Source organism: Salarias fasciatus, chromosome 11 (genome assembly GCF_902148845.1).
Source record: "Salarias fasciatus chromosome 11, fSalaFa1.1, whole genome shotgun sequence".
Taxonomy (NCBI): domain Eukaryota; kingdom Metazoa; phylum Chordata; class Actinopteri; order Blenniiformes; family Blenniidae; genus Salarias; species Salarias fasciatus.
In genome coordinates, this window is record NC_043755.1 from 21,737,561 (window position 1) to 21,763,574 (window position 26,014).

Genomic DNA, 26,014 nt, shown 5'->3' on the forward strand with positions numbered 1-26,014 from the left:
AAATGTCCGTGTCGGCAACAAGGAAATTCCAGTAGTCTCTAAATGGACGTTTCAGTCCCATCAAGAAGAGAATAGATGCTATCCAAAACAGCAAAAGAAAAATCCCAGACCAGATTCTGGTGAGAAACACAGCTGCCGTCCAGTGACTCACATGAATACTGGACTTGGTCTGTGAAACTGACGGCACTCATGTCACATTGGAACAAGAATCCTCTCAGACCAGTTACAGTAAATCACTTTGAAAATCATCATTACAAACGGCAAAATATACCGCTCAATACTATCAGACATTTTAACAGCATTACCTTCCATTCTAATTTTGTGATAACTTAATATTGTCTGTCACTTAAATGTATTTATTGACCCATTTTTGTATTTCTGTATTTATTTTTATTTGAGGCAGTTTTGGTCCTTCATCGTAAGGTTGAAATTCAATTAACATTCAAAATGTATATAGCCTTAATTCGATCTTGTAGTAATTGCTGGTAACAGTGTACTAACATCTCGGTGTATTGTGGGACATGACCATGTAATCAGTTTTTCTTTTTTAATAAATTTGCAAAAATGTCTACATTTCTGTTTTTTTCTGTCAAGATGGGTTGTTGAGTGTACGTTAATGGGAAAAAAAATTACCTTTTTTGATTTTGGCAAATGGCTGCAATGACAGAGTGAGAAACTTCCAGGGGTCTGAATACTTTCCATACCACTGTAAGTGAGATCTATGATGTCTGCATTTCATTTTCCTCAATCAGATTTCTTTCACCTTTCATCTGACTGGGCCTTCAAAACTGGCTAATCACTCCCGTGATGCATCGCTTGTGGCAAAAGATTTGAAATGGGCATTATGTCAGCTGCTTTCTTCAAGTTATTCAAACTGAATTCTTCCTTTTCTGATGAGAAAAACACTTATTTTGAACAGGCTGGCTGTCTCATTCTTCAAATCACCCAATAAAAGACAAAAACGCTGCTTTACATGTGTAATTATTTTATTATAAAAATATCTACATAGAATTTAAAAAAGGGCCTGGAGCTGTTTGCTCTGTGAATGAAGTGTCCTGCTGGTGTCGGAGTCACTGTCCTCCTGGTTTTTATCCTTCCTGCGTTCTCATCCAGTTCTGCTTAGTGTTACACTTCTTATCACACACAGGCGTTTATTCAAACACACACACACACAAACACACACGATACAGTCTCAGCTGCGAACACACACTTCACCCAACTGCTTGGATGTTTTCATCAACCTCACACATGAGCTTCCAGTCACAACTTCTCCAGGATTTTCTCTTTCTTACACAGTGCGGACTCTCTGTCTACGAATACTGAAAACATCTCCGGATGTCGAAATCACAACAAGTGCTGAGCTATTCAAATTTACATCTGTGTCTTCAAACAGGCAGCACAAGAACGCTTTACTGTCAATGTAAACCACATTATTTCTTCTTGATTTCAGCTACATTTGTTTGTGCACTGAGGAGATTTATGTAAACAAATGACACAGTCCTAATTCGAACAGCTCCCGAGTTTCCTTTTCTACTATGATACAGTATGAAGCTGTCGATGCTGTAAACGCATGAATGCAGATTTATGATCTGCAGGTTCATAATGTGTGAGCTGGTGCCACCATCTTCAGCCCTGCACCTCTTTTTTTCCCCTCTTTTCACCTGATTCCAGCTGAAGGGTTTCTTAACCGCACCTAAAGACAAGTGCAGCCATGAGAGGAAGTCGTCGTGTAAATTTGGACTTACTTACTTCAGTAATCTTTTCCTGAGTTTCTTTTGCTCAATGTAAACATTATTTTTGTAAGTCACCGTGGTGACCTTGCTATCTCTTTAGGGTTGCGTGGATGTTGTTGCAGTGAGGACATATGACTGGTGTCTGGAGGATTTCCGTCTCCTGAAAACACCAGAAGAGAGAACATGTACTGTATGCTCAAATCCTTATCAAGAACATCATTAATCCACACAGACCATAAAACAACAGTTATGTGTTGAATTGTGGTTAATAACAACACAGTAAGAGTCTGACCTTGATATGAAGCAGACAGCGATGGCTATGACGGCCAGCAGGACCCCGACGGCCACTGCGATGAGGGCGACTTTAGCGGCTGCAGAGACCGACGGCACCACTGAAGCTGTGAGCAGATGAAGCACAGAGGTCAGTTCACATGTCTGACACGAACAGTGAACTGTGGAAATCATAGACGGAGAGACGAGATGGCAGGAACTGTTCAGACATCCACCTTTTGTATTTCGGAGTACCACGCTGCTGGTTTGTGAACCGTGTGCGTTGCGTGCGACGCAGCAGTGCTGCCCGTACTCCTCCACGGTGATGCTGGCGTTGCTCAGGCCGCTGCCCGCCGCCGCCGCTCTGGACGGCTTCCCCCGATGGAGGCTCCTGTCCGCCGTGGGCAGACAGGCCGCCCCCCGGTACCACGTGAAGGTGTGGACGGGCGGGTTCGCACTGCTGCTGCAGGTCAGGGTCGCCGGGAGGCTGTCCTGCAGCTCGCCGGGAGGGAAGACGGAGACGGTCGTGTTTCGAGGGGAGTCTGGACAGGAGACGCAGCAAAGATCAGCTACTGGAGGATTTCTGTGTTTTGAGAATGTCAAAGCGTTAACTGCCATCCAGTAACTGAAGCTAAACTATATGAGGATGCTTTTTCCTCTAACAACATCCACTCTTTACCTCTCCTCACAGTGTTTTCTGAACGTCATAACGTGGATGCAGGCATAAAAATGCTGATGAAGAAGAGGCTTCTACTTCATCTGACAAATAACCATTTTAAAAAATAAAAAAACTAATCTGTGTATGCTTCTGTGTGCTATGAGTGTACTACCTAGTTTCAGGATTTAAAGCCAATAATGTAACAACTTATCAATAATGTAAAAAAATAGAAAAACAAACTCACAACCATAACTGAGAGTCGCAGAGTTTTTATCCTCAATAAACAAACGTGACAACTCTGCCAGTCACCAATTGACAAGATAGCTGCACATAAACTGCGATTAAAGATTTAGATTTCAAGAAATTCTCGCTTATTTATGTATCATTACTTTACTGACTGTATGTATTGCATTTTTAAAGGATTTTTTAATGCTATGATAATAATGGAATAACATGCAAATGTTATAATTCCTAAATTTATAGCCAAAATTGCTAAAGTATAACACTATTTTTTGCTAAAAGGTACTGTAATATAAATGTTTTCCAAATTTGACTCCTTATTAGTGATGGGAGTTGCAACCTGAGGCAGCGACAAGCAGAGCCTCCCCTCATGCTGTTCATTCAGACAAGGCAGATTTCTGCTCAGAGCATCGTTCTCCATGTCATAAATTCAAAATCAGACCTGAAGCTTCACTTACACTGCACATCAACGCTCAGCAGTGACGATTTCTGCACTTTATCTGCTTCCTGTGTCTGACAGTAGTAGCTGCCGGAGTGATCTGACGTGGCTCCAGCGATCTTCCACACCTGTCCACTGTGTGTCAGGCTGGAGCCGCGGCGCCAGGTGAAGACGGCCTGCGGTCCGGCGGCCGCAGGGCTGCAGCACGCCAGACTCACTGCTCCTCCTTCACTGATGCCACCGGACGGACTCGCCAGAACCGTCACTGCGTCCCCGGAGCCTGTATTAAAAGGAAAACACAGCTTACGAGATTGAATTCTAAATTTGATCGTCTTTTTTAATTTTTTCGAGAAATGCTCACATATATACAAACTTTTACAGGATTTTTGAGATTAAAAAAAAAATACTGACATGAAGCTCTATTTTGGGACTTGTGCAAAAATATTAGAAACACTGAGATTAACGCTATTATTATGTCACTTTGTTTACTGTCTGCTTTATTATTTTTTGGGACATGAATGTGTTTTTTGTTACCTAATCAGCCATTGCAGTGTCTTCATGTAACTGACATGCTTTTTGTTTCTTAGCCATTGCTAAAGCACTCATTAAGGGTTTTGAAACAAAAATACGAACACGACACTGAAAGAAGGAAGAGCAAAAAATCAGGATTTCTTAACTCTGTTTTTTCTTTTCAAGTAATCACTTCTCCAAGACAGAGATCTCCACATGTTTAACTGTGGGAATACTCTGAAAACAAATGCAGTGTCGTATCCTGTGACTCAAATGGTTTAAACTCTGATTCCAGTTCAAATGTTCTTAAGTGAAGTTTACAGCTGTAGCCAGTTTCAGTTCTACTTTTCACAAATAGCTCAAAGTGTCAAACAAAGGTTTGGACTGAGGAGACGGTCTATTATTAATATTTACAGCTGATTATGAAGTTTACTTTATTAAGATTAGAGGTTATCTGTCTTCTGAACAGGAACAATCACCATCGCCTGTCAAGTGTTAAAAGTTGAAGACAAATGGAAAGATAGATTTGATCAGATAAGAAGAAAATAGAAAACAAAATAAGGAACAAACCAAAGACACGTTCTCAGAAATACAGAGAGATGGAAGAACAGACAAACATGTTGCAACAGTGAAACACAAAGGTCTGCAGTGTTTGTGAAAAAAAAGTTGGTTAAACTTTGTCCACACAAACTGATCTCAGAGCACTGGACGACTACATAACGTATTCTGATCAGTTGTGTTTCAGCTCATGGACGCACAGGGGCTAGAGGAGGACTGAGTGTTTTTTTTACCTGACACCAGCAGCTGAATCCCGCTCTGCTCTGGCATCTTCTCAGTCGGATGGCTGGTGACGAGGTAGAACACGTAGTTCCCACTGTCCGACGGTCTCAGGTCAGACAGCATCAGGGAGCAGTTGTTGGTTCCAGGTTGTCCCAGGTACTGCACCCTGTTCTGGTAGGACGGCTCTGGGAAAATGCCAGCGCTGTGGAACACATACCTGGCACACACACACACACACACACACACACACACACACACACACCAATATGGCCTCTCAGTTGTGGTTTTAGTGTGCTGCTCTGTCATTCGTGAAAAATACCTTGGAGTGACACATCGACTGTTTTCGAGACACCACATCGCAGATAAAACTCTGATCTGTTGTTCTGCTACGCCTCCTCCATCCTGACAAAACAGAACCAAAAGTTTGTCTCACATTTATATGATGCTCAAACAAAGATTTCATTCAATTTTTCTGATATCTTCTATTCCTGACCGCAGACTGCTGGAAGGAAATGCAGCAACAGGTAACAATGGCTCCTTTATTGAAATACCTGAGCGGACAGCCGCCCCTCTCCCCCTGTTTCATTGGAGCTCTGGGGGTAGTCAAAGGAACAAGGGAGGACCACTGAAGAGCCAGCCTCAGCACAGATTGGGCCTGAGGGCAGATGAACTGACCAGTCGCCAGCAAGAACACCTGAGGAGCATCACATATGAGTTATTCTGTTGCAATGCAATGAAGTGGTTTCATGCATATACTTGCCTTTCAGAGAAAGAGCCAGCAGCAGCCAGCGCCTCCACCATGCTGCACCTCCAGGCATCTTCATGGTCACCTGCTGCCCTTCCTTGGCTTCCACCCACTTGATGGTCCTCAGTCTTACAGACAAGTCTTGGTAATGAAGTGTGTACTTCTTCCACAGCAAAGACTTCCTGTTCAGACCACTTAAAGCTTCCCTTTTATTGTCTCCACCAATCAGGAACTGGGGTGTCGACAGGCAGTCATGTCAGTAAAGGGAACTTACAACACTGAAATGTTAGTTTGTGTGTGTTGAGGTGGAGAAGAGTAAATACTTAAGAATTCTGTTCGCTTTATTTGGGAAAAATATATGTGAAGCATCGCAGCTACAGAGATTAAATTTCCTCCCTCCTTACCTGAAATTCTTTTTCTCCTTTGCACCGTCTCCTCGTGTCAAACAGTTTTTGTGTTCTAATTAATTTGATTTAAAAAAAAAAAAAAAAAAAAAAAAAAAAAATATATATATATATATATATATATATATTTTGATGTTTGAAAAGATGTCAGTTGAGACAGCGCTCGAGCTAGGTCAGGTGTACACGTGACCCTTCAGGTCGCGCTCGCGCCCGCTGCGTCAGCTGACGTCATCAGCGTCCCCTCCGCCGTGGCTCCGCGCTCGCGCCCCGCTCCCCGCACCCCAGCAGAGGCGCAGAGCGAGCAGCGCGGTCAGACTCCGTCCAGCCAGCCCCCAGTGTCCAGATGCTCCGCTTCTCTCTCTTCGAAATGGGAACCGGAGGTTTCGGTTGATAGAAACCGGTTTGAGCGTTTTTCTGTTAATCTCCGGGTTCAGACACCTGTGAGAGAGAGAGAGAGAGAGAGAGAGAGAGAGAGAGAGAGAGAGAGAGAGAGAGAGAGAGAGAGAGAGAGATTTACTGAAGAGTGGGATTAGTAGAGGAGGCTCCTGAGCGGACCCCCAAAGTTGTTTTTTTTTTTTTTTTGTACGTGTTTTTCTTATTTTCTAATTATAAAAACGGATTTTAACTGTCTTTTTTGTTTGTTTGAATGTGGAATTTGGAGTTCCACCTGCTTCAAAGAAAAAAGACAGGTGAGGTGAGTCATTTTCTGTAAAAACTGTCTCTCTGACGGTATTAACCGAGCCTACATATGTCTCATTAATCACTGAAAATGATTTAAAAACAAAGAATTGTGAATGCATATTCAACATTTTAGTTCGTCGCTGTGAACTTATTTGCTGCCCTTCAGTCTGTTGAACCCATTTAACCATCTCTGTACCAGCAGGGTTCACACACGCTGAACCAACGGCTAACAATGCTAAGTTCTTTGAAATACACATTAATTCAGATTGTTGAATCTCTCATATCATTATCTCATCTCATTTGACTTATTTAAATAAATTAAAAGCTTGATCTTCTTGTTGTCGTTTGAGCACTCTTAATTATTATGACTTTGAAATAATGATCAATTATGGAATGGAAAAAAAATACTGTGTTGTCTTCCATTAGATGTAAAAAAAGAGTTAAATGTATGGTGAGTGTAGTTTAAACTGTGATGGAAAGAAAGAAAGAAAAAAAACTCATCTGAGATGACTGAAGTCTTTCACTTCTATCCCATTGTTTGCTGTTTCTTTATGTGTATTGTGAGGAATATTGTTCCAAAAGTCTCGAATGTCGCTCCTAATAATGTCTTGATATTATGTCACAAGACAAAAGAACTGTCTGCAATTCAGTCCAAAGGCTCGAGGAGCTCTTTCATGGTAGTTTGAACACTTCTGGTTATTATTATTTAATAACTCACTAAAACATGATCAATGTTGTAATGGAAAACTATTTTACTGTAACATTTTCTCAGTGATGGACAATGCTTGGGCCATAGGAGTGCAGTTGAGATATAAAATGATAGAAAAACTTCAGTTATCTTTATTTTCCATTGTTTTCTGTTTGTGTGAATTATTTTTGCAAAGTGTTTATTAGTGCACTCATGTTATATCACCAGGCTAAAGAACTGAACAATCTGTCAAGAAGAGAAGACAGGAAGGGGGACAGGATCATCGTCATTGTCTCCTGCTGCCCTTCGCTTCCTATCGCGCACAGATGTATGCTGAGAAAGTGGTGACAGAAGGGAAGATGGGTGAGTGACTGAGCGCACACGTTGCATGCATTCCTGTTTTCTTTCTCCGAAGCCCTTGCACGGAGGAAAACGCCGTGCTGGTCACGCTGCAGTGCATGCCGCCTGTTTTCTGTATTTGAGAACAGACATCAGACCACTGGACAGTTAACCATTAACCGGTTTGTTCCAAGTCACCCTGCCGTGTCTCCGGCGTTCACTGGATTTATTTTGGAGGTTTGTTGTTCAGCCTCTAGAACGAGGGTTTGGACTGGCTGTCATGTTTCTCTCACCTATTAAAAAGTTTCTGATGATGGTGATTAAGGAGCTTTAGATATATCAAAGTCCTTCAAACTAAATTCTGTTTACAACACTGGCAGCACGTTCTCTGAAGTATCATAAACAGAGTTCTCACTGCGTCTCCATGCAGTTCCAGCACGATCCATCAGCCAGACAGGATGGTGACACACTTCACGTCTTGCCCTTCTGTTTGTTGATTTCAGCTGAAACGCGATACGGCGTTGGAGTGCTGAACAGCTTTATGACTCCTAATGAGTGTTACTGTAAATTATAAGCTGCAGTAAAAGAATGACTGATAAGATTGTGCCTTAGTGTTGTTAGGAAGCAGTTCATGCTGTGTGCACACTCACAAACCCCTCAGACAGGAACTGTTTCCAAGTTTAAAATAATGCTCAAATGACACTTTTAAATCAACCTTTTACTAATTTTCACTGTGATATATATGAAGAGGCGCTTACCTTCAGCTGAAAATCACGCCCACGCCCTCCCGGTCGCTGTCTTTGCTGCCGTTTGCGTCTCGGCAGACGTTTGCTCCTGTCAGCTCTGTTTCCTGACTGAGGAGATTGGTCCCAGATGTAGTGAATCACTCCAGGGTTTTACTGTGTGTAATTATCATAAAGGCACTGAGCAGTTTAGGAGTGGCGCTCGCACGGCGTGGCTGAGTTTTTGCTTCGGTCTGGGCTGAGATTGCATCTATTTTCAGGAGATTACTTCAGCAGCGACATGTATGAACAAGATGAGGAATGCAAACATGGTCAAACATGGCCAAAAACAATCTACTAAATCGTCACACTGATATCTATTGAACACTATTGTTGTGTGTATTCTTACTTCTTCTCCATGGTAACCACAACATGTATGAGTCAAACATTGACTCTGTGTGTGTGTGTGTGTGTGTGTGTGTGTGTGTGAGGTCTCCTTCTGCTTCTGTGCAGTGAGCGTTCCTTTCAGAAGGGCTTCAGGAGTCTGACTCTTCTCGTTCCAGAGAGTTCTATAATTCTCAAAGTCCAAATGACAGAGAGCAGGAGGTGCAGTGAGGCGTGGGGCTGGTCATCAGGGCCTATTAAACATCAACCTGGAGCACGGGTGTCAAACATGGGGTCCGTGGGCCGACGCTGGACTGCGAGAGATCCAGTCTGGTCATCAGCCCACCAAGCAAATCGTGAAAACAAAATATAGCTGTTTCTTTTCAACAAATTTCTTACTAATAGCAAAGAATAGCAGATACAACACAATACTTGAGATGTGAGCTGAGACATCAATGATGGTGCCATGAAAGCTAGCACATTAGCATTAGCCCAAAGCCATGCTGTTAGCCATGATAACCGTTTTTTGGACGTTTCACTATATTTTGCACCAGAAGTTGTCATTAAAATTGACTTCATGTTGAGATGGACATCCTGTAAAGTCTGCGCCACAACAAAGAAAAGCTGTAAAGTTTTAATTTAAAGATTGTTATGAAAGTTTGCTTTTACGTCTCCTCAGTAGATTTTTGATTCTTAGTTTTTTGAGCCATCCTGTAAGGTAGCGGTATTTTTTTAATTAACAAAATGCGTAAGGGAAGATGTTTAACCCTACTGACATGGGTGAACTGTCTGCAGCCTCCCTTACGCTGTTGTTCAAAAAAATTAAAACTTTCCTAAAAAAGCAAATAACAAAAATGATCATAATCGGTGTAAGATTTTGAGCGATCTCTTTCATCCACACAGCTGCTTCTTCTGGGAATGTGAAGCGGTTCATTCCTCCCAATTTTCCATACTATGAGTAAAGAGGGACTCATGGAAAGAAGGCAGAAATGATCTCCTTGAAATGTGTGTGTGAGGATGAGGCACACACACACACACACACACACACACACACACACACACACACGCTGTACGATGACTCATTCCTGCTTGGTTTTCCAGCCTTATTTACTGCAACGCCTCACGCCATGGCTACAGACTATCCAGCCGCACTCTGCGGTGGGTCGAGAGTTTCACTGAGACATGAAAACAGTGCTGTACTGAAGGTGGTTGAAACATATGGACCATTATCTTATTTAAAAACAATTATCAAACCACATGAAAGGAAACAAGTAGAGCTGTGTGATCCAGGACATTCTCGGTATGACTGTCCAGTCACAAACAAAACTGTTTAACATTCTGGTTCTTACTGCTGTCAAAAATGCATCATAATATTGAAAACTGTCACGTGTTGTAAGTGGTTCTTATTTTGGATGAAGTGGCAGAAGAACTCGCTCATTGCACATTTGAGGAAACTTCTAGAAGGGTGTGAAACCCATTTAGGTCCAGGGCCACACACAGTCTGACTTCCTCTTGAGTGATGAAATAGTGTCGTAACAACCTAAAGTTTAAAGTTTTTTTTTGTTGTTGTGGTGGAGAGTATACGTGGCATTGGTGTGTGTGTTTTTTTTTTTTTTTGAAAAATTAAAGAATTGCTCCAGAATATTACTGGAATCTCAACATGAAGCCAATTTAAATAAAACCTTCTGATGCATGGTTTTGAAGCTAATGCTAGTTTGCTGTCTTTCATGACAGAATCACTCACATTGTAGCTCAGATCTCAGTCTTGAGTTGTGTCTGTTACTCTTTAGAAATTGGTTTAAAAAAACGTAGTTTTCTTTGAAATTTTCACTAATGCTTGGTGGCTTGGTTTGTCGGCCAAACTGGCCCCTCTTGCAGTCCTGTTTGGCTCATAGACCTTATGTTTGACACCCATTCTAGAACTATACCATTTTTAAGAAGTCAATCACTGTGACTCAAGAAACATATACGAAAATATATTAAAAGTAATAAATTCATTTGAATTTCACAACTCATTGGAACTGTCGATTTTTCTTGGAAACTCATCAGTACACCGTATCACCATGACTTCCTGGAAACCCCTCCCTCGTCACACAGATGCCCCCATGTTGGGCTCAGGTAGACTTTAATACAATGGGGTGCTTGTTCCGTTCTGCGCAGAGGAGACGGGAGGACTGGTGCAGCGAGCAGCATGGACGTTGGTGTGTATCTGTAAAAACTGAGATGAGGAGGAAAAGGTTTTGGTATTTCCAGCAAAACACGGAGACCGGAGACGAGCGTGGCACGTCCTGTCGATAGAAGCTGCGGTGGATGTTGGACACTAATACTGAGTCACCTGTCCGTATTTCGTCCTTCTCTGCGTAATCAGAATGCCCCCGTCTTGAGTGAATCTCAGAGAACAATAGCAGTATTATCGTGTGGACTGAGTGTGTGTGTGTGTGTGTGTGCGTGGGGAAACCCAGAAGAGGAGGTGAAGACAGGTGAGGGAAGGGAGGAGAAGCAGTCACCGAGAGCAGAGGGCGGGAGACAGAAGGGAACAGCCACGCAAGGAAAATGGAGGTAGCTTTCAGGGAAATGTCGTCAGTGTCCCAGAGAGACGCAGCAGATCTGGGGAGATAGCCGTGAAAAGGGTTAAAGGTTACTGGATTAGTAGGTCCACCACGATCAGGTTTCTTGATAACACCCAAAAAAATCCAGCAGTGGTGGGACCCGGTGGTCCGACTGGGCTGGGAAAACACTGCCTCCTTGTCATTCCTGCTGTTTCTTCATCCAAGCAGTGAAAACACAGACAAGAGGATCCTGTAAGCTACCAAAACACACTTTGTTTCATGTTATGGGTCCAGAAACGCTGCATTTGCGTCACTTACAAAAACAGTGTTTCAGTGTCCTGTATAATAAAAACACTCTCATTTTAAAGACAGAGCACATAAGCACAAATACGACCTTTTTCAATCAAAGCAGAAAGAGTTGAGAGGTAAGAGTCGGGACGCAGGAGCCATGTAGAATGTTGTTCTTTTCTGATTTGGGACCGCTGCTGTACCCACAGTATCTCCAGTTGTTTCCTGGCTCATGGATGTTCACTGTTGTTATTACAGTCCTTCTGGTTTCATGGAATGTGGCGAACAGATTTAAAAGCAGTACGTGTCTGAGGGTGAAACTGGCTTTCTCAAGTATTTCACAGGTCGTTGTCATTTTATTTTGAAAGCTCAGTTTACAACAGTCATTTAAAAGCACTTTTACAGAGAAAAACCCAACAATCCCACATGAGCGAGTGAACTTCATGTTGATGAATCGAAAAAATTATTCAGAGAGGTGCTAAAAATAACCGATTTCTTCAACATTTTAGCGAATGTTGCCTGTATTTAGTAGTTCAGGTGCAGATCTAGGCCTTCTGCCTTCAGTGTTGACTGTGAGTTGGTGAGCATTAGATAATTATATATATCAGGTACTCTCAGCAAGGCAATAATAGCCTTAGAAAAAAAAAGAACTCCTGAATTAGAACACACAATATGATAAACAAGAACCGTTGTGTGTGGTTGTGTCTCTGTTTGCCGTGTGATGGACCGGCGACCTGTTGGGGCTGCACCACCCTCCCTTTGCCTCCAGTTAGCTGGGACCTGTTCCAACCCCCCCCCCGTGACCCTGAACTGGTTGAAGCAGCGGAGATGATGGATGGGTGGACATGTGCCACTTACTGGAACAGTGTCCCTGAAACGTGCCTCCAACATAAACGTCAAACACCCGGCGGTGCCGTGATTTCTGCAATCCAAACAAATCTGGTCGCCTTTGTAAAATATATTCCCCGCTTCCCCTTTGTAGTAGTTGATAGAACTGTACCGCTCGTCAAATTTTACAGCTTTGGCAGCTGATTTGATGTGTGTGTGCTGAAGGGTTGTAACCCGGGCCTCCTGCTATTGTCTGCTCTGTTGCTCTAACCTTGATGTTAATGATGATGATGATGGTGAAGAACTGGCAGTGCAGACTGATTCACTTCAAAGATTCTCATGAAAATGTGAAAAATGTCTGTTTGTGCACGTGAAATAGCCTGCACGGTCCTGGAAGGGGCATTTATTTACCAATGTGAGACACGGTTTTGAAGTTTTGTGTAACTTCTTGTTGACAAACTCCTGTCAGACGATTCTGTGGGCAGAGAGGGACACGCAGAGAATAACATGTGTCTGCAGGGTATGCACACAGTGGTTGTGTGTGTGTGTGTGTGTGTATGTGTGTGCAGGACAGTGATGGCACTATATCCTAGTTTAAAGGTTTGTTCTTGCCTTTTGGAGAAGTGCTGGACTTCAGACTATTGATTCGATCCGTGTGGTTTGGACTTTTCAGTTTGTGCCAGGAAATGCGCCCCAGGCTTCTTTAATTCAGGTTAGTCAGCTAAAACAGGGCATTTGCTTGGTGGTATTTGCTTTTATGATGGTTAAACAGTCCAAATTAAACACTGGCGGGCCTCTATGTTTTTGTCCATTATCTGAAGATGAGTTTCAGGTGAAAACTTGTTTTTCAGTGCTGACTTGATTTTCTCACATTGTTTGTTCTGCAGTGTCAAGGGCTTGTGTGCTTCTGCATAACTGCATAAACTGTTAAGTGAGTCTGAGGAGTCTTTGTGGTTTGTTTTTATGTGTGCAGGGAACAGGGGGATCTCTCTGACCTGTGTGTTGACCCCCTGCCGAGTGATCGGGGTTTGCATAACGCTGATGACCTTGGGAGCCATTGGAGCCGCCGTCTGGGCCGTAGGTCAGACAGCATTGCTCTCACAAAGACACACAACAATACGCTTTATTCACATACGATCAACATGTTGAGATGTTTTAAAATAAATCTGTATGCTTCATTCTTCATGATGATCTGAAGTTAGTCTGAATCAGGCCTTATTAATTGTTAAAAGACTAAATGTACTTGTTGTTCTTTTTTAACCCTGAAGTTACATATTGCACGATGGAGGAGGACACGGGGTTGTACGACGGTGAGTCAGAGAGACCTCGGTTCAGCAGGATTGCTACAGAAATGTGCCCCGATGTTGTTTCAAGCCGTGCCTTTCCCCACAGTTCAGGTCAATTCAGCGGACCAGCGTCTCAGAGTCTTCGACTCGGCTCAGAGGAGGTGGCGCCAGGTGTGCTCCTCCCCAGCCAACGAGCTTCTAGCCAGCATCAGCTGTGAAGAAGTGGGCTTTGTGAGGTGAGACACACACCTAGACGAATCCCAGCGTGTCGTGGTGTGATCCCAGGCTGAAGCGTGTGTGTTTTGTTTCCAGTGTGGTGAACTACTCGGTTACTTCGGTGCCGGAGGCCAGCGGCGACGGCGGGGAGTTTTTCTGCGTCAAACAGGAAGAGCTCGGCTACGGCAAGAAAATCAAAGACTCACTGTTCCCATGGTAACACACATAGTGTACCTGTCCACTGCACTGTCCTCTCTGTTGGCTCAAACCCTGACTTAAGTTCGCATGTGTTTGTGTTTTCGGTTGTCTTTGTTCCAGTGACTGTGAGAGCAGGGAGGTTCTCACACTGCTGTGCCAAGGTGAGAGCTCAGCTCCTTCCTGACACACTGGCACACTTTATACACACACACACACACACACCTCTCATCTTTGTCCACACGGCGGCTTGTATTTCCCTATCAGCTTGCCCTTTGTGTTTGATGCTCTGATCGTCCACAGTTTTACGATCACTAGTCAGGTTCATTTATGTATGTTTTCCATGTCTTCGTCTTGGCAGACTGCGGCAGGCGTAGCTTTGCCGCAGACCGTATCGTCGGCGGTGTGGACGCCAGGCACGGCAGCTGGCCTTGGCAGGTCAGTCTGCAGTACGATGGCGTTCATCAGTGCGGAGGATCCATCATCTCAAACCGCTGGATCGTTTCTGTCGCTCACTGCTTCCCAGAGTAAGTCGTTAAAAACTCTGGAAAATGTGGTTTGATGTAAATTTCGTGGCATTCCTCAAGTCTGACCAACTTCAGTTGCAGGTATACTTAAAACTCATGTTGAAATCACATGTTTTAATGCAGTTACAGCGTTTAGTTTGGACACAGACAGAACATCTACACTTTCTGTCTTTTCTCAGGCGGTATCGCTTTGTGAACCGCTGGCGTGTTCTGCTGGGCTCCATCTATAACAAACCAGTCAACGCCAACGTGGCCGAGGTGAAGACCATCGTCTACCACAGCAGCTACCTGCCCTTTGTAGACGCGAACATCGACGACAACAGCAGAGACATCGCCGTTCTGGCCCTCACTCAACCTCTCACCTTCAACGGTAGGAAACGTGTTTGGCCTCCTTTGTTAGAATGATGATAGGAGGATTAGGTTTTAGTCTTACCTTAGAACAAAACGTCTTTGATCCAACATAATGTTTTATCAGGTTGTTAATGGGTTTCTTTTCAAGGGAGTTTCTGAAATTTTTATCAGAGACTGATTGAAAATGAATAAATGAAAACTGGTGCTGTAAATATGAAGGAGAAACAGTCACGAATTACTGCCAAGAGAATGAGGTTTATCATTGTTTATTGTACAGTTAAACAGTTTGATTAATGTCTGCAGACCACTTAAAGGTATGCAGACTGGGGACCCGTTGCTTCAACCTGAGCATGTCTGACATCTAGTGTTTGGTGTTTATAATTACAAAACAATCCTGCAGTTTAAGAAGATTTAAACACTGGCTGTTGAAGACTGTGCCATTTCCATTCTCACACACACACACACACTGACATCCACATTTTCAACTTCCTGTATTCATCGCAAATCATGTCATCATCCCAATACTTGACAACATAATTGAAGATCACATGTTCGCTTAATTATCTTTGAAGAAGGTAAAGAGCCTGAAAGAAGGAAATACAATCAAAAGATCCAGAAGCAGCCAGCGAGTGGAATTCACATCGGGTCTTTTGAGCACTAATGGCACTAAGTTTATGTGTGTTTCCAGAGTACATCCAGCCTGTTTGTCTGCCAGCATACGGCCAGAGACTAATAGATGGACAGATGGGGACAGTGACCGGCTGGGGGAATTTAGGCTACTCTGGTGAGTGCATGTTTTATCACTGCTGAGATCCTTTTGAATAAAGTCAACACGTTTGCTGTTGATCTCGTTTATTGATGAACCGATCTTCCACTCGCAGGCCATTTAGCAAACGTTCTTCAGGAAGCGAACGTGCCCATCATCAGCGACGCCGTCTGCAACGCTCCGGATTACTACGACAACCAGATCACCACCAGCATGTTTTGCGCCGGCTTTGAGAAGGGAGGAACGGACGCGTGCCAGGTGAGGGCCGAAGTCACGGTGTGGGATCTCTGGTGAGGAAACTCAAACGTTCACCTGAAACGTGTTTGTGAACTGTTGCGGTGGTTCCAGGGGGACAGCGGCGGCCCCTTTGTGGCGGACGACTGCCTCTCGAAGACCAGCCGGTATCGCCTGCTGGGACTTGTGAGCTGGGGCACGGGCTGTGCCATGGCCAAGAAGCCTGGCGTTTACACCCGAGTGTCCAGATTCCTGCCCTGGATATCCACAGCCATGAGGGTGAGAGTCAGCGGCGTTTATGTATCGGATTCATTGATTGCCATGAGTCACTTTCGTTTACATTTCTCCTCTTCTCTCCTCTCAGAACTATCAGAACTCCCCAGGCGTTCACAAAATGGCCCGAACTTGAGGCTCCTGCTTCCATTTTTGTACTTCTTCTACTTGTGGATGACAGTAAGGACAGAAGCTGCCGGTGACACTGTGAACCTGTCTGTGCCACCCCGAAGGGAATTCAAGGATCCGTCCTTCCCCGTCTCCTTTTACGCTTTCCTTCTCGCTAAAATATTCCATGGAGGAATCGCTCACTCTCTGAGCTCCTATTCTTTGATCACCAGAGATCCTTAAAGTCTGTGGAAAGCAATAATATCATTAACCTCTCATCAGCTGTATGAAAACCTGGTTTGGAACTGCTGAGATCGAACATTTTCTGCTCCCAGGTGTTGCTGGCATGTCTACATCTCAGATGAAATCGGACTGTTGGGGTCAGTAAATGTAACTGTCGCCGGTTACGTTCAGGTGAAATTGTCGTGGATTGTCAATTTAGACCCATTCAGCATAACAACGTATGATTCACGGGCCTTATGTTTGACACCTCTGGTAAAGAAGACAGATGGCTAAAAAAAGCTAAAGTGCCAACAGCTTACTTTGAACGTGTGTCTGATCTAATCAGAAACAAATAAAACACAGCTTATACGTTCATAAAAGATAGATAAATCTTTGAGTTTTCAAAGTTGCCAATAAATAAGAGTCCAGCCTTTGTTATTTTGAAGAAATTAAATAGGAATTACTGCTCTGTTTCTAAGATGACTCTTTATTGTGTGGATATTTCAACTGCATACATGTGAGACAAGAATTGAAATTGTAAATAATTCCCACAACATATGAGCTAAAGCTTTTTGATTGCTAAACTTAGTGTCACTTACGTAATTTTGAACCTTGAAAAATATTTTCCTCTGTTGGGGATTTCTGTGGCCAATTCCAATTAGTGCTGACTTCTGATTGATAATAAATGAAAAGAGTTTGTCCAAACTCAACAATTAAAGCACGTTGCTCCAGCCTTTTGGAGCTAAGTAACTGTTAAATATCTATGAATAATGATATCGGAGACCGTAAAGAACCTGACGAGTGGCGGCACAGAGCAGGAAAGATCATTATATAATTACACTTGTGTGATACATGCCATGTTTTTTTATATGAACCAGCACAAATTTGTAATGATTCACAATGCCTGTGTAAACTGAGACAGATGATTCTCATTTCCAAATCAGTCTGTTGTTGTCTTGTAAATATCAGTCTGTGCATCAGATGTTTCTTTCTTTCTTTTTTTTTTTTAGGATTCTTACAGATATCAAAATGATCTATAAATTTTTAACAAGCGGAGGTGCAATACAGACGACAATCATGTTCTCAAAAAGTGTAGAAGTACCTTTAGAGAAGTATCGTACAAGAATAATTACATAAAACATGAAACATAAGGAAAAAAAAACAATCATTTCTGCAGTGTGGATTTTTACATGTCTTGGATTACAGTGGCAGAAAAGGCCACTGGCACTTTTTTTATGTCCGATTTACAATGTGAATGTGTGTGTGTGTGTGTTTTTTTTAAGATGCCAGCGGGAAATAAAATACAATGTGAACGTCAGGTGGCTTTATGGGGCGTGTGTGGGCCGTATCTCCTCATCTGTGTGATGATTTTAATACAGCCAGTGAAATGCAGAGTGTTGAAAGTGGACTGGATCTGAACTGTGAAGGAGATTCTGTTCAGTCGAATGAGCCTCACTCAATAACTGATGCAGAAAAATGCGGTGAAGAGGCCCGTTTCAGCCGCCACACGCCTCCCTTTTGATATCAGTGAAGAAATACAGTGTGTCGTGAGAAACAAGACTTCAGTGTTGTATTGAAATAAAAATAAAAGAAAACGGGTCATTGTGAACAAGTCGTCATTACAGAAAGGAGGAAGTTGTTTTCCAACATTTTTTTTAATATAAAAAATATGTATCAACATGGTTTATGCAATATATTTGCAAGCACATAAATAAATATAAATACAGAAAAATAAAGATCATTTTCAGTAAGGGCTTTATGCTTGCACACATAAAGAGGCTAGATGACACACACACACACACACACACACATACAGTCTGTGCAGAAGCAGTGTGATGGTGAAATTCAGCTGAACGGAGCCACAGTGGCGTAGACCACAGAGTTACTGTTTCCTGCTGAGGCGGACCTGAAGAGAAGTGAAGAGCACTGAAACACTGAAGTGATGACTGGACAGACAGCAGCACTGACTGGAGGAAGGATAGAGAACCTACCAGGAGTTCTGCCCTCTCCTGTCACTGGTCTGATGTGGAAAATCAAAGGCTTTGGGTTTGATGGTCACGGTGGAGTAGGTAACTTCGTCTTCATTAGAGGAGCGAGCCTGACAGAGAGGACAGAAGTGACTGTGTGCTGTTCCCACTGTGAGTGGAGATGTCCTGCTTTCTTCAGTATTTACCTGGTAATGGGGCATTTCCAGTCCAGCAGAGGAGGGTGGAGGAGAGGATGGAGTCATGTAGACGTTGGCATAAACCGTGTCAGACGGATCCTCAGCGGATGAAGACGGTGATCTCCCACTGACCCTCATGTCGAACTGGGTCTGCTGGGGAGAACGGAACCAAAACACGAGTTATAATGCAGTTTGACAGGAATGCAGCCTGAGATCTGATATCTTCATGAAACATCATGGAGAAGAAAAGGGAAAATCTTTACTGGTTGCATGAGTCTTGTGATGGATGTACTCACTTTGCTGTTGGCAGCGGTCTTCTGCTTCCTCCTACAAAAACGACATTGAACATTAAGAAGACTCAGCTGCACTTTGAACAGATAATTCCAACTTTTTTTTTTTTTGCTTCATCTCGCACATTTTAGGGAATTGATAGAAAATGTCTGGACACAATACAGTTTATTCATCACAAAATTACACCCTGACAAAGAACATGAGTCACTCGGTCACACGAACTGTCCTCCCTGTTCACTGACTCACCAGAACAAAAGCAGCGCGATCATCAGCATCACAACCAGAGAAGCTCCAACGCCAGCCAGGACTGGGAGGGTCTGCAGGCCTGGGGAGAGAAAACACGTGATGAGTTCATGTTGGAAATGATTTACCCAAAGCCCTCGAGCAAAAGGGAGTGTAAACAGGGAGCCGGGGACGGACCGGGCTGCTTCGTCTCCAGGGTGAGAAGCACTTCGGAGGAGTTGCTTGCTCCCAGGCGGTTGATGGCCTTGCAGAGGTAGAGGCCGGCGTCCGAGGCCGTCGCCGAGGGGAGGGACAGAACGGGTCCGGAGCCCGCCTGGACCAGCGGGCCGGAGGCGTCGCGCCGGTACCAGGTGTAGCTGTGAGCTGCGGGGTTGGCGTCGCTGCTGCAGGTCACGTTCACCGAGCCGCCCTCCACCAGGACCCGGGGAGTCACAGAAACGTTCCTGGGGGGGTCTGGGGACATAAAGAGGGGGGGGGTTTCAAGGCCCAGTGGTAATAGAATTCTAAGAGGTTGTCTTGAATGTTCCATTTTCCACAACTTAAATATTTCTCCTCTAAAGGGATTCCTCCTATTTCACCACTTCCTCTTGCTGCCCTGAATTTTTTGCAATTTGTTCTGACAGTTCCCACATCCTGAACACAGGCTGAGGCATGACAGGTTTGAGGAAGTTGCACACCAGACATCTTTTTCTATCTTCAAGTCATGAAAGCGTACTTTTGCTGTGATGAGTCAGACTATGAATCCAGACAGGTCAGCCTACTCACACTGGACGTCCAGCCGAACCGGAGCGGAGCTGAAGCGGTCGGCGCCGCCCCGGCTGATGTTGTTCCGGGCCTGACAGTGGTACCGTCCCGTGTGGCTGGGCTGGATGTCCGAGATGGTGTGGAGCCACCCTGAGCCGATCAGCTGCCCGTCCTTAAACAGGCTGTATCCGCTGCTCACCACAGCAGGATTGGCGCTGCTAAGGCAGAGCAGAGTCACCGAGCCTCCTTGGATTATATCTGTCTGTGGACTCATGTAGACACGAACATCCACCGGAGCGTCTGAACGAGAGAATCATCAAGCTTAGTAAGCTTAATAAACCAATTCTGTCATTCTGTATAGTTTTCTTTCATGTACTCACACTGAACACTGAGAGCCACGGGGGCGGATCTGACGCTCTCCTGTCCGCGGACGGCGCAGTGGTAACTCCCAGCATGCTCTCTCCGGGCCCGAAAGTCAGGCTCCGGCACAGGCTGTCCATCCCTGAACCAGACGATGGGAACGGGGCCGGGGCAGCCTGACCTACAGGTCAATCTGACTTGATCTCCCTCAGTCACGGTGCTCGGCTGCGCAGCGGCGGTCAGCTCTGGCAAACACACACACAGACACACTCAGCCTCACGGTGGCAACTTAAACTCCTCAGCAACACTGAACGGGACAGCCACGCATTGATTCTTTACCTCTCACGGACAGATAAGCCGGGGTTATGCTCGTCCAACCACTGAAAAGTGATGCAAAACTGAAGTGGTACGCTCCTTCATCAGACAGCTGGACGTCACTGATCTGCAGGTCACAGTTTCCCCTGCTGTTTCCCACATATCTAAAGCGATCTGAGGCTGGATAAAGACTAGAAAGGAGAACCGGTCTCTGGATTCCAGGCACTTTTTTCAACCAGCCGGTTGATGTGATGACAGTAGCAAAAGGGTAGTCATACCGACACTTCATAACCACTGAAGCTCCTTTTAAGACACACTGGTCTGCCAGGGTGACGCTCCAGTCTGCACAGCAGACGCCTGCAGACAAAAATAAAGAGGGAACTGTCACCGGAAGCAAACTGCAGCTTTTTGCTCCTCCAAAATTATGTAATAATTAAATAAATCAAACCTTTAAAAGAGGATATGAAAATGGAAAGTGTCCAACTTAAACACTGAACAGATTAAAACGAATCATTATAAAGGATTTATACATTATTGAGCACTATTGTGTGATTGAGTGCATCAATCAGGAGAACAAACTAGGAATAAAAGATTCCTTGCTGAAACTATTATTTAAAAAAAACATTAAAAAATAACACCAATCAATGAAGAATGTTTTATACTTATATATTATTGAATATTATATATTTTAAAAAAACAATCCTATAAGTTGTCAAACTACAGTGGCTTTGTTAAATTAGAAATGGTTTTCTTTACCTGGTAGAATCACCAGAAGAGCTACAATCCAACGTTCCATTTTCAAAGTGAATCTGAAACAACAATTGTATTTAATATTACTGGACATTCTGTTATCTGGTTCAGTGATATCTATTTACCAAAAACATCAAGGTAAAAGTACTCACCGCCTGGCAGAGACCAGAGACCGACTGCTTGCCTCCTGTTGTTGATGTGAGCTGTGTGGCTTAAAAGCAGAAGTGGAAAGGCCCAGCTCTACTGCGTCACATATTATGAGCAGAAACGCAGCAGGACTCGGTCAAAAGTGACACAAGTGTTTGACTCAGACTGGCCAGGAGTCTCAAATAGTGTATAATCCTTTTGAAATACACTGCCTGTTTTCTGTATGTTGGGTTTACTGAGATTGCACATGTGACAGTTGTGTCCTCACTGGCAGAGAAGTGAGTCATAGTTGTAAGTACATTTACCTTTTCATACGTTTTGGTGATCTGGCTCAATCACAGAAAACATGTTTCAAGGTTTCAACACAGTGATGACAAAGAAAAGGAATGTTTTTCAAGTTAAGAGCATAAATTGACTCAATACAGAGTTACAGTTAATATATAAATAATTACAATAAATCAGTTTATAATCTGCAATTTCAGATTATAAACTGTAGATGGGTGAAAACATACCTGGTATATAAAAGGATGGATTAAATAGCACTGCTGCAGCTGTGCCTCTCTTTGAGGTTTTATGTATTTATTCTCTGTGTGGCCTGAAGGGACAGTGGCTGACTTTTTCCATGTAGTAAGATTTTGAAGTGTGTTCATAATAACAAATTAGAAATTTAAATAAGTTAATAGTGATCAGTTATTATTATCGACATTAATGGATGGCCCAAAGATCAGGTTTTTCTTTTTTTTTCTTTGGAGGCAGGCAGGATTGTCCTCACCATGGACCTCTTTTGACTCAGTTCAGGAGCGGTCTGCCAGGCCTCCATCTTGCTGGAAATAGAAAAAACATTTTGGGTATCAGCATGTGTGCACAGTATCACAGTTTTCTTCTCCAGTCAAGCAGACATGGGCCAGTGTGGCGGCCTCCAGTAGAGAAAAGCAGAATTGGGATTGGGGGTTGAGCCGATGTGTCACCACTGTGGCTAAAACCGAAGACTTTCTCAAAGCTGTAAATGTGACATTGAAACAGTGAGGGCTGGTTAGAGGTCTCTCTCTCTCGCTCTCTCTAATGCCCTTTCTTGGCTCCTCCTCCTCCTCAGAATAAAACCAGCCGTCCCTCCTTTTCCTCCTGCGTCTCCTCACACCATGTTTCCTCTGCAGCTTCTCGCTCTGACCTTCATTTCCTCCCTCAGCCTCCAAGATGAGGAGGACGAGGGGGAGAGGAAGGAGGTGATGAAGGAGGAGGTGACGGAGAGCAGGTACGACCTGATCTTCAGGAGAGGAGACCTCCTGGAAGTTCCCCGGACCCTCTTCACACACTTTGGTATCTACCTGGGAGGAGGCAGGTGAGTTCCAGCTCTACTTTGTCATCCATGCAAACTGAAAAGCAAAGTACCGGAAACTTATCAGAGCTGATCAGTGACAATAGTCACTTTGATCTGTGGTTAATGTTTTCAGGAGGAGAAAGTCAGGCAATGCAAAGCATCTGTTTGGGGGTTCATGGTGATATAGAGGGTCTGTTTGGGGTTTCGGTTTGATGCCGTGTCATAGATTTGCCTTTATTCTCATGGCTATGTTTCCTCTCCTGATGTCTTTTCTTTCTTTTTCCCCATACTTCCCTTGTTTTCTGTCCTTGTCTTCCTCTGGTTTTCTCTCCATTCCTCTCCTTCACCCCCTCAGGGTGGCTCACTTCATCCCGGACATCCTCCCTCTGCTGTCGTCTGATCGCTACAGAATCAAGCAGATGGTGACGAACTTCAGACTCCTGCTGGGAGTCATAGCGAAGGTATCGTACTGTCAAAAAAGCGGCCGTTTTTAGAGAGTTGTTGTTGATATTGTAACAATTTTGTGTTTTTTGCTTCAGTTTGTTTGATTACTTTAATTTTATGGTGGCTTATCAGGTCTATTACGTCCTAGATTCACGCTGGCCTTGTCCTGTTATTTTGTTTTTCTGGTATTTATCTGCTGATATTGTTCTGTTGTTTGCTCTTTCTTGTTTTTGTTTTCGGTTTATTTGGTGTTTTGTCTGTGTTGTTTTTTCAGTGTTGTTGTTGGTTTCCATTTCGTCGGTCTATCGGTTTTGCGTGTGTTTATTTGTCTCTCTGTCCCTTGCCATCAGTGTGGCAGTGTGAGGGTGGACCATGTGGACGACTTTGCGTTCGGAGCTAAAATCCTGGTGAACTCCACAGACAAAGTGAGTCCAGAGAGTTCCACGAAAGCTGGGACGCTGTAGAATCCGTGAAATGAATCCAGGAGAATCACATTGAAGTCATTAGATTACATGGAAAAAAGATAAGGGAGGGAAGAAATAATGTCAGGAGGGAAAAAAGGAACATAAAGAAAAGGAAATGAGGAAACTCAGACTAAGAAGAAAACCTGGAAAGAAAATAGAAAAGTCTCTGGGTATAAATCTGGGTGGCTTTGCAATCAGAGGTATAAAGTGCTTTCCTCTCTCAGTAAATGTTAATCTGGAGGATTACTGATGAGGTAACTTGGCATGAGCGTTGGCATTTTCCTTTTGGAAGTGAGTAACTGATTACTTTCAAGTAATAAGTAACTGTGTTAGTATGAGAAGCCTGACTGGGCTCATTTCTAGTCTTTTGTCCCTGTTGGAGACAGTCTAGCATTAAACCAACGATGCCTGTCAGTGGTTGCTGTTGGAGTAAACTCCTGTTTACTGGAGGAGCTCTGTGTCGCCGTGGTAACAGAGTGGTTGTGCTGTGTGCAGGTGTGCAGCTGTGCGGCGCTGCAGGGCGACGCGGTGGCACAGCGTGCGGAGCGTCTGCAGGGCGACATCGCCTACAGCCTGCTGTGGTGGAACTGTGAGCACTTTGTCATGTTCTGTCGGTACGGGACTGCAGTCAGCTTCCAGTCCTTCCAGGTGACAGCACACACACACACACACACACACACACACACACACACACACACACACACACACACACAGAACTCTGTTGTTCCCTCAGATTCATTAAACACTCTTACATAACCACCATTGAGACATTAAAGTATTAATATTGGATAAACATTGCAATAGCAGGATGGATTAAGACAAACAGTTACAACTCAGATTACCACAAACAAACACAAAAAAGTATAAATAATCTTTGAATGAAATGGATACAACACAAGTCCAAAGATTCAAACGTCTGCAAAATACACAAAGGTAAAAGTCCTTAATGGGATTTAAAATAATCCTGAAAAGTCACAAAGGACCACAGGAGGACACAAATGAACACAAACAAATATCAATAGAATGTAATTGCACAGAAATCACAATGAAGGGAACAATTACAGTAATCTTGTAGCAGGTAGTTTATGATTTTATAATTCGTCTCAGATGTTTTGGACCAAATATCATTACTTGTTTTTTTTTTATCTGAGCTCAGAAACAACAACAACAACGACAACAACAACAACAACAACAACAACAATAATACAGTTCATCCAGACTTTTCTGTCTTTAAGACAAGCTTCTACTTTGACAATTTGATCGGTATCAACTGGTTTCATAGATATGTCATAGGCTTTGTCCATCAGCTCTCTGTGACTGTTGAAGTTAATGGAGTATTTACTGATGAAATTCCCTTTACAGGAATTATGCATAATGTGAAAAGTGTAGGTTCTAAGACAGATCCCTGTGGAACTCCATCAATAAGTGTAGTTTTAACTACGGTGTCATCATTAACATGAAAAAAATTAAATCTGTCTGATAAAATGTGATTGAAGATGAGATGTTGTTGTGCTAATCTTCCTCCTTCTCCTCCTCTCCAGTTCTGTAAAACAGTGAGGAAGCTGCTTCTGAGTTCAGGCGTTGCCATGGTGATGGTGGTGTTGTCTCCCTGCCTGCTGTTGTCTGGTGCAGCTGTAAGTTGGTCCATGGTGCTGCTGGCCGCCCTGCCACCTTTCCTCATCTGGATGGCATCGTGAGGGCAGCAAGAAGCAACTCTGATCTGGATTACTCTGCGAGAGTAATCAGATTACTCCTCATGTCATTCTAGAAAAACTTTTATCATTTTAATTCTCAGATCTCATTTTATTGCAGCATTTTGTCACTTCATTTGATCTTTCATTATGTGTTACAATCATTTGCTGACATGTAAATTATTTTATTTGCATTTCTTACGTTGGTTTTTTTTCTTTATTGCTTGTATTTAGCATTTATTTAATGCTTCATAATTTATTATTAATGATCAATAGTAATGTATTACTAAATCTTCATTCCATTGTAACTGATCTGTTCCTATGAATAAATTTCAGATATTTACTCTCTTGCCTTTGTTTTTTCATTTTCAGTTGCTGTAGTTTCTGTGATTAAGTCTTAGATATTCCATCCCTATCAGTCTTTTCTGTAATCACGTTGTGATTTTTTTTTTTACTGAATGATTTTTTTAAATGTTAGGTTACATCCCGCCTTCCAAGCCAGGACTCAGCGTTTTGATTGGCTTAAACAGTCCCCATCACACGTCACTCAGAATCGGCTCGCTGTGATTGGACAAAGCTGTCAGACCCGCCAAAAGCTTCCTCTTTACAGAAACATCGGGAAATAAAACTCAGAATTGCAGGACTGC

General features: G+C 43.4%; 4 protein-coding genes across 5 annotated transcripts; 2 read left to right on the forward strand and 2 right to left on the reverse strand.

Annotated features, from left to right (window-relative positions):
* Positions 1 to 944: 944 nt before the first annotated feature.
* Positions 945 to 5,828, reverse strand: LOC115397182 (sialoadhesin). Of its 2 annotated transcripts, XM_030103391.1 has the most exons (8): positions 5,391 to 5,828; positions 5,182 to 5,324; positions 4,950 to 5,032; positions 4,642 to 4,847; positions 3,360 to 3,620; positions 2,240 to 2,545; positions 2,026 to 2,131; positions 945 to 1,893 (listed from the first exon to the last, which is right to left on the reverse strand). In XM_030103391.1, exons 1-8 carry the CDS (start codon positions 5,452 to 5,454, stop codon positions 1,830 to 1,832), a joined length of 1,233 nt encoding a protein of 410 aa, XP_029959251.1. In that variant the 5' UTR covers positions 5,455 to 5,828; the 3' UTR covers positions 945 to 1,829. The 2 variants fall into 2 exon arrangements, with proteins under 2 accessions (XP_029959251.1, XP_029959250.1); XM_030103390.1 differs by having other exon boundaries at positions 946 to 1,893; positions 4,642 to 5,032; positions 5,391 to 5,826.
* Positions 5,829 to 6,388: 560 nt separating this feature from the next.
* Positions 6,389 to 17,844, forward strand: hpn (hepsin). Its single transcript, XM_030103392.1, has 13 exons — positions 6,389 to 6,473; positions 7,377 to 7,511; positions 13,232 to 13,339; positions 13,527 to 13,568; positions 13,651 to 13,780; positions 13,857 to 13,976; positions 14,079 to 14,119; positions 14,317 to 14,482; positions 14,662 to 14,852; positions 15,522 to 15,617; positions 15,715 to 15,857; positions 15,948 to 16,112; positions 16,198 to 17,844. The coding sequence occupies exons 2-13, from the start codon at positions 7,475 to 7,477 to the stop codon at positions 16,240 to 16,242; spliced, it is 1,284 nt and encodes a 427-aa protein (XP_029959252.1). The 5' UTR covers positions 6,389 to 6,473; positions 7,377 to 7,474; the 3' UTR covers positions 16,243 to 17,844.
* A 109-nt stretch (positions 17,845 to 17,953) lies between these two features.
* LOC115397181 (B-cell receptor CD22-like) lies at positions 17,954 to 21,507 on the reverse strand. The gene is made up of 11 exons (XM_030103389.1): positions 21,456 to 21,507; positions 21,310 to 21,362; positions 20,578 to 20,910; positions 20,259 to 20,483; positions 19,900 to 20,178; positions 19,312 to 19,587; positions 19,138 to 19,216; positions 18,897 to 18,927; positions 18,610 to 18,750; positions 18,428 to 18,534; positions 17,954 to 18,342 (listed from the first exon to the last, which is right to left on the reverse strand). The coding sequence occupies exons 2-11, from the start codon at positions 21,347 to 21,349 to the stop codon at positions 18,282 to 18,284; spliced, it is 1,572 nt and encodes a 523-aa protein (XP_029959249.1). The 5' UTR covers positions 21,350 to 21,362; positions 21,456 to 21,507; the 3' UTR covers positions 17,954 to 18,281.
* Positions 21,508 to 22,584: 1,077 nt separating this feature from the next.
* On the forward strand, positions 22,585 to 25,373 carry LOC115396566 (lecithin retinol acyltransferase-like). The gene is made up of 5 exons (XM_030102489.1): positions 22,585 to 22,789; positions 23,124 to 23,229; positions 23,563 to 23,637; positions 24,172 to 24,324; positions 25,218 to 25,373. Exons 1-5 carry the CDS (start codon positions 22,590 to 22,592, stop codon positions 25,371 to 25,373), a joined length of 690 nt encoding a protein of 229 aa, XP_029958349.1. The 5' UTR covers positions 22,585 to 22,589.
* The last annotated feature ends 641 nt before the right edge of the window (positions 25,374 to 26,014 follow it).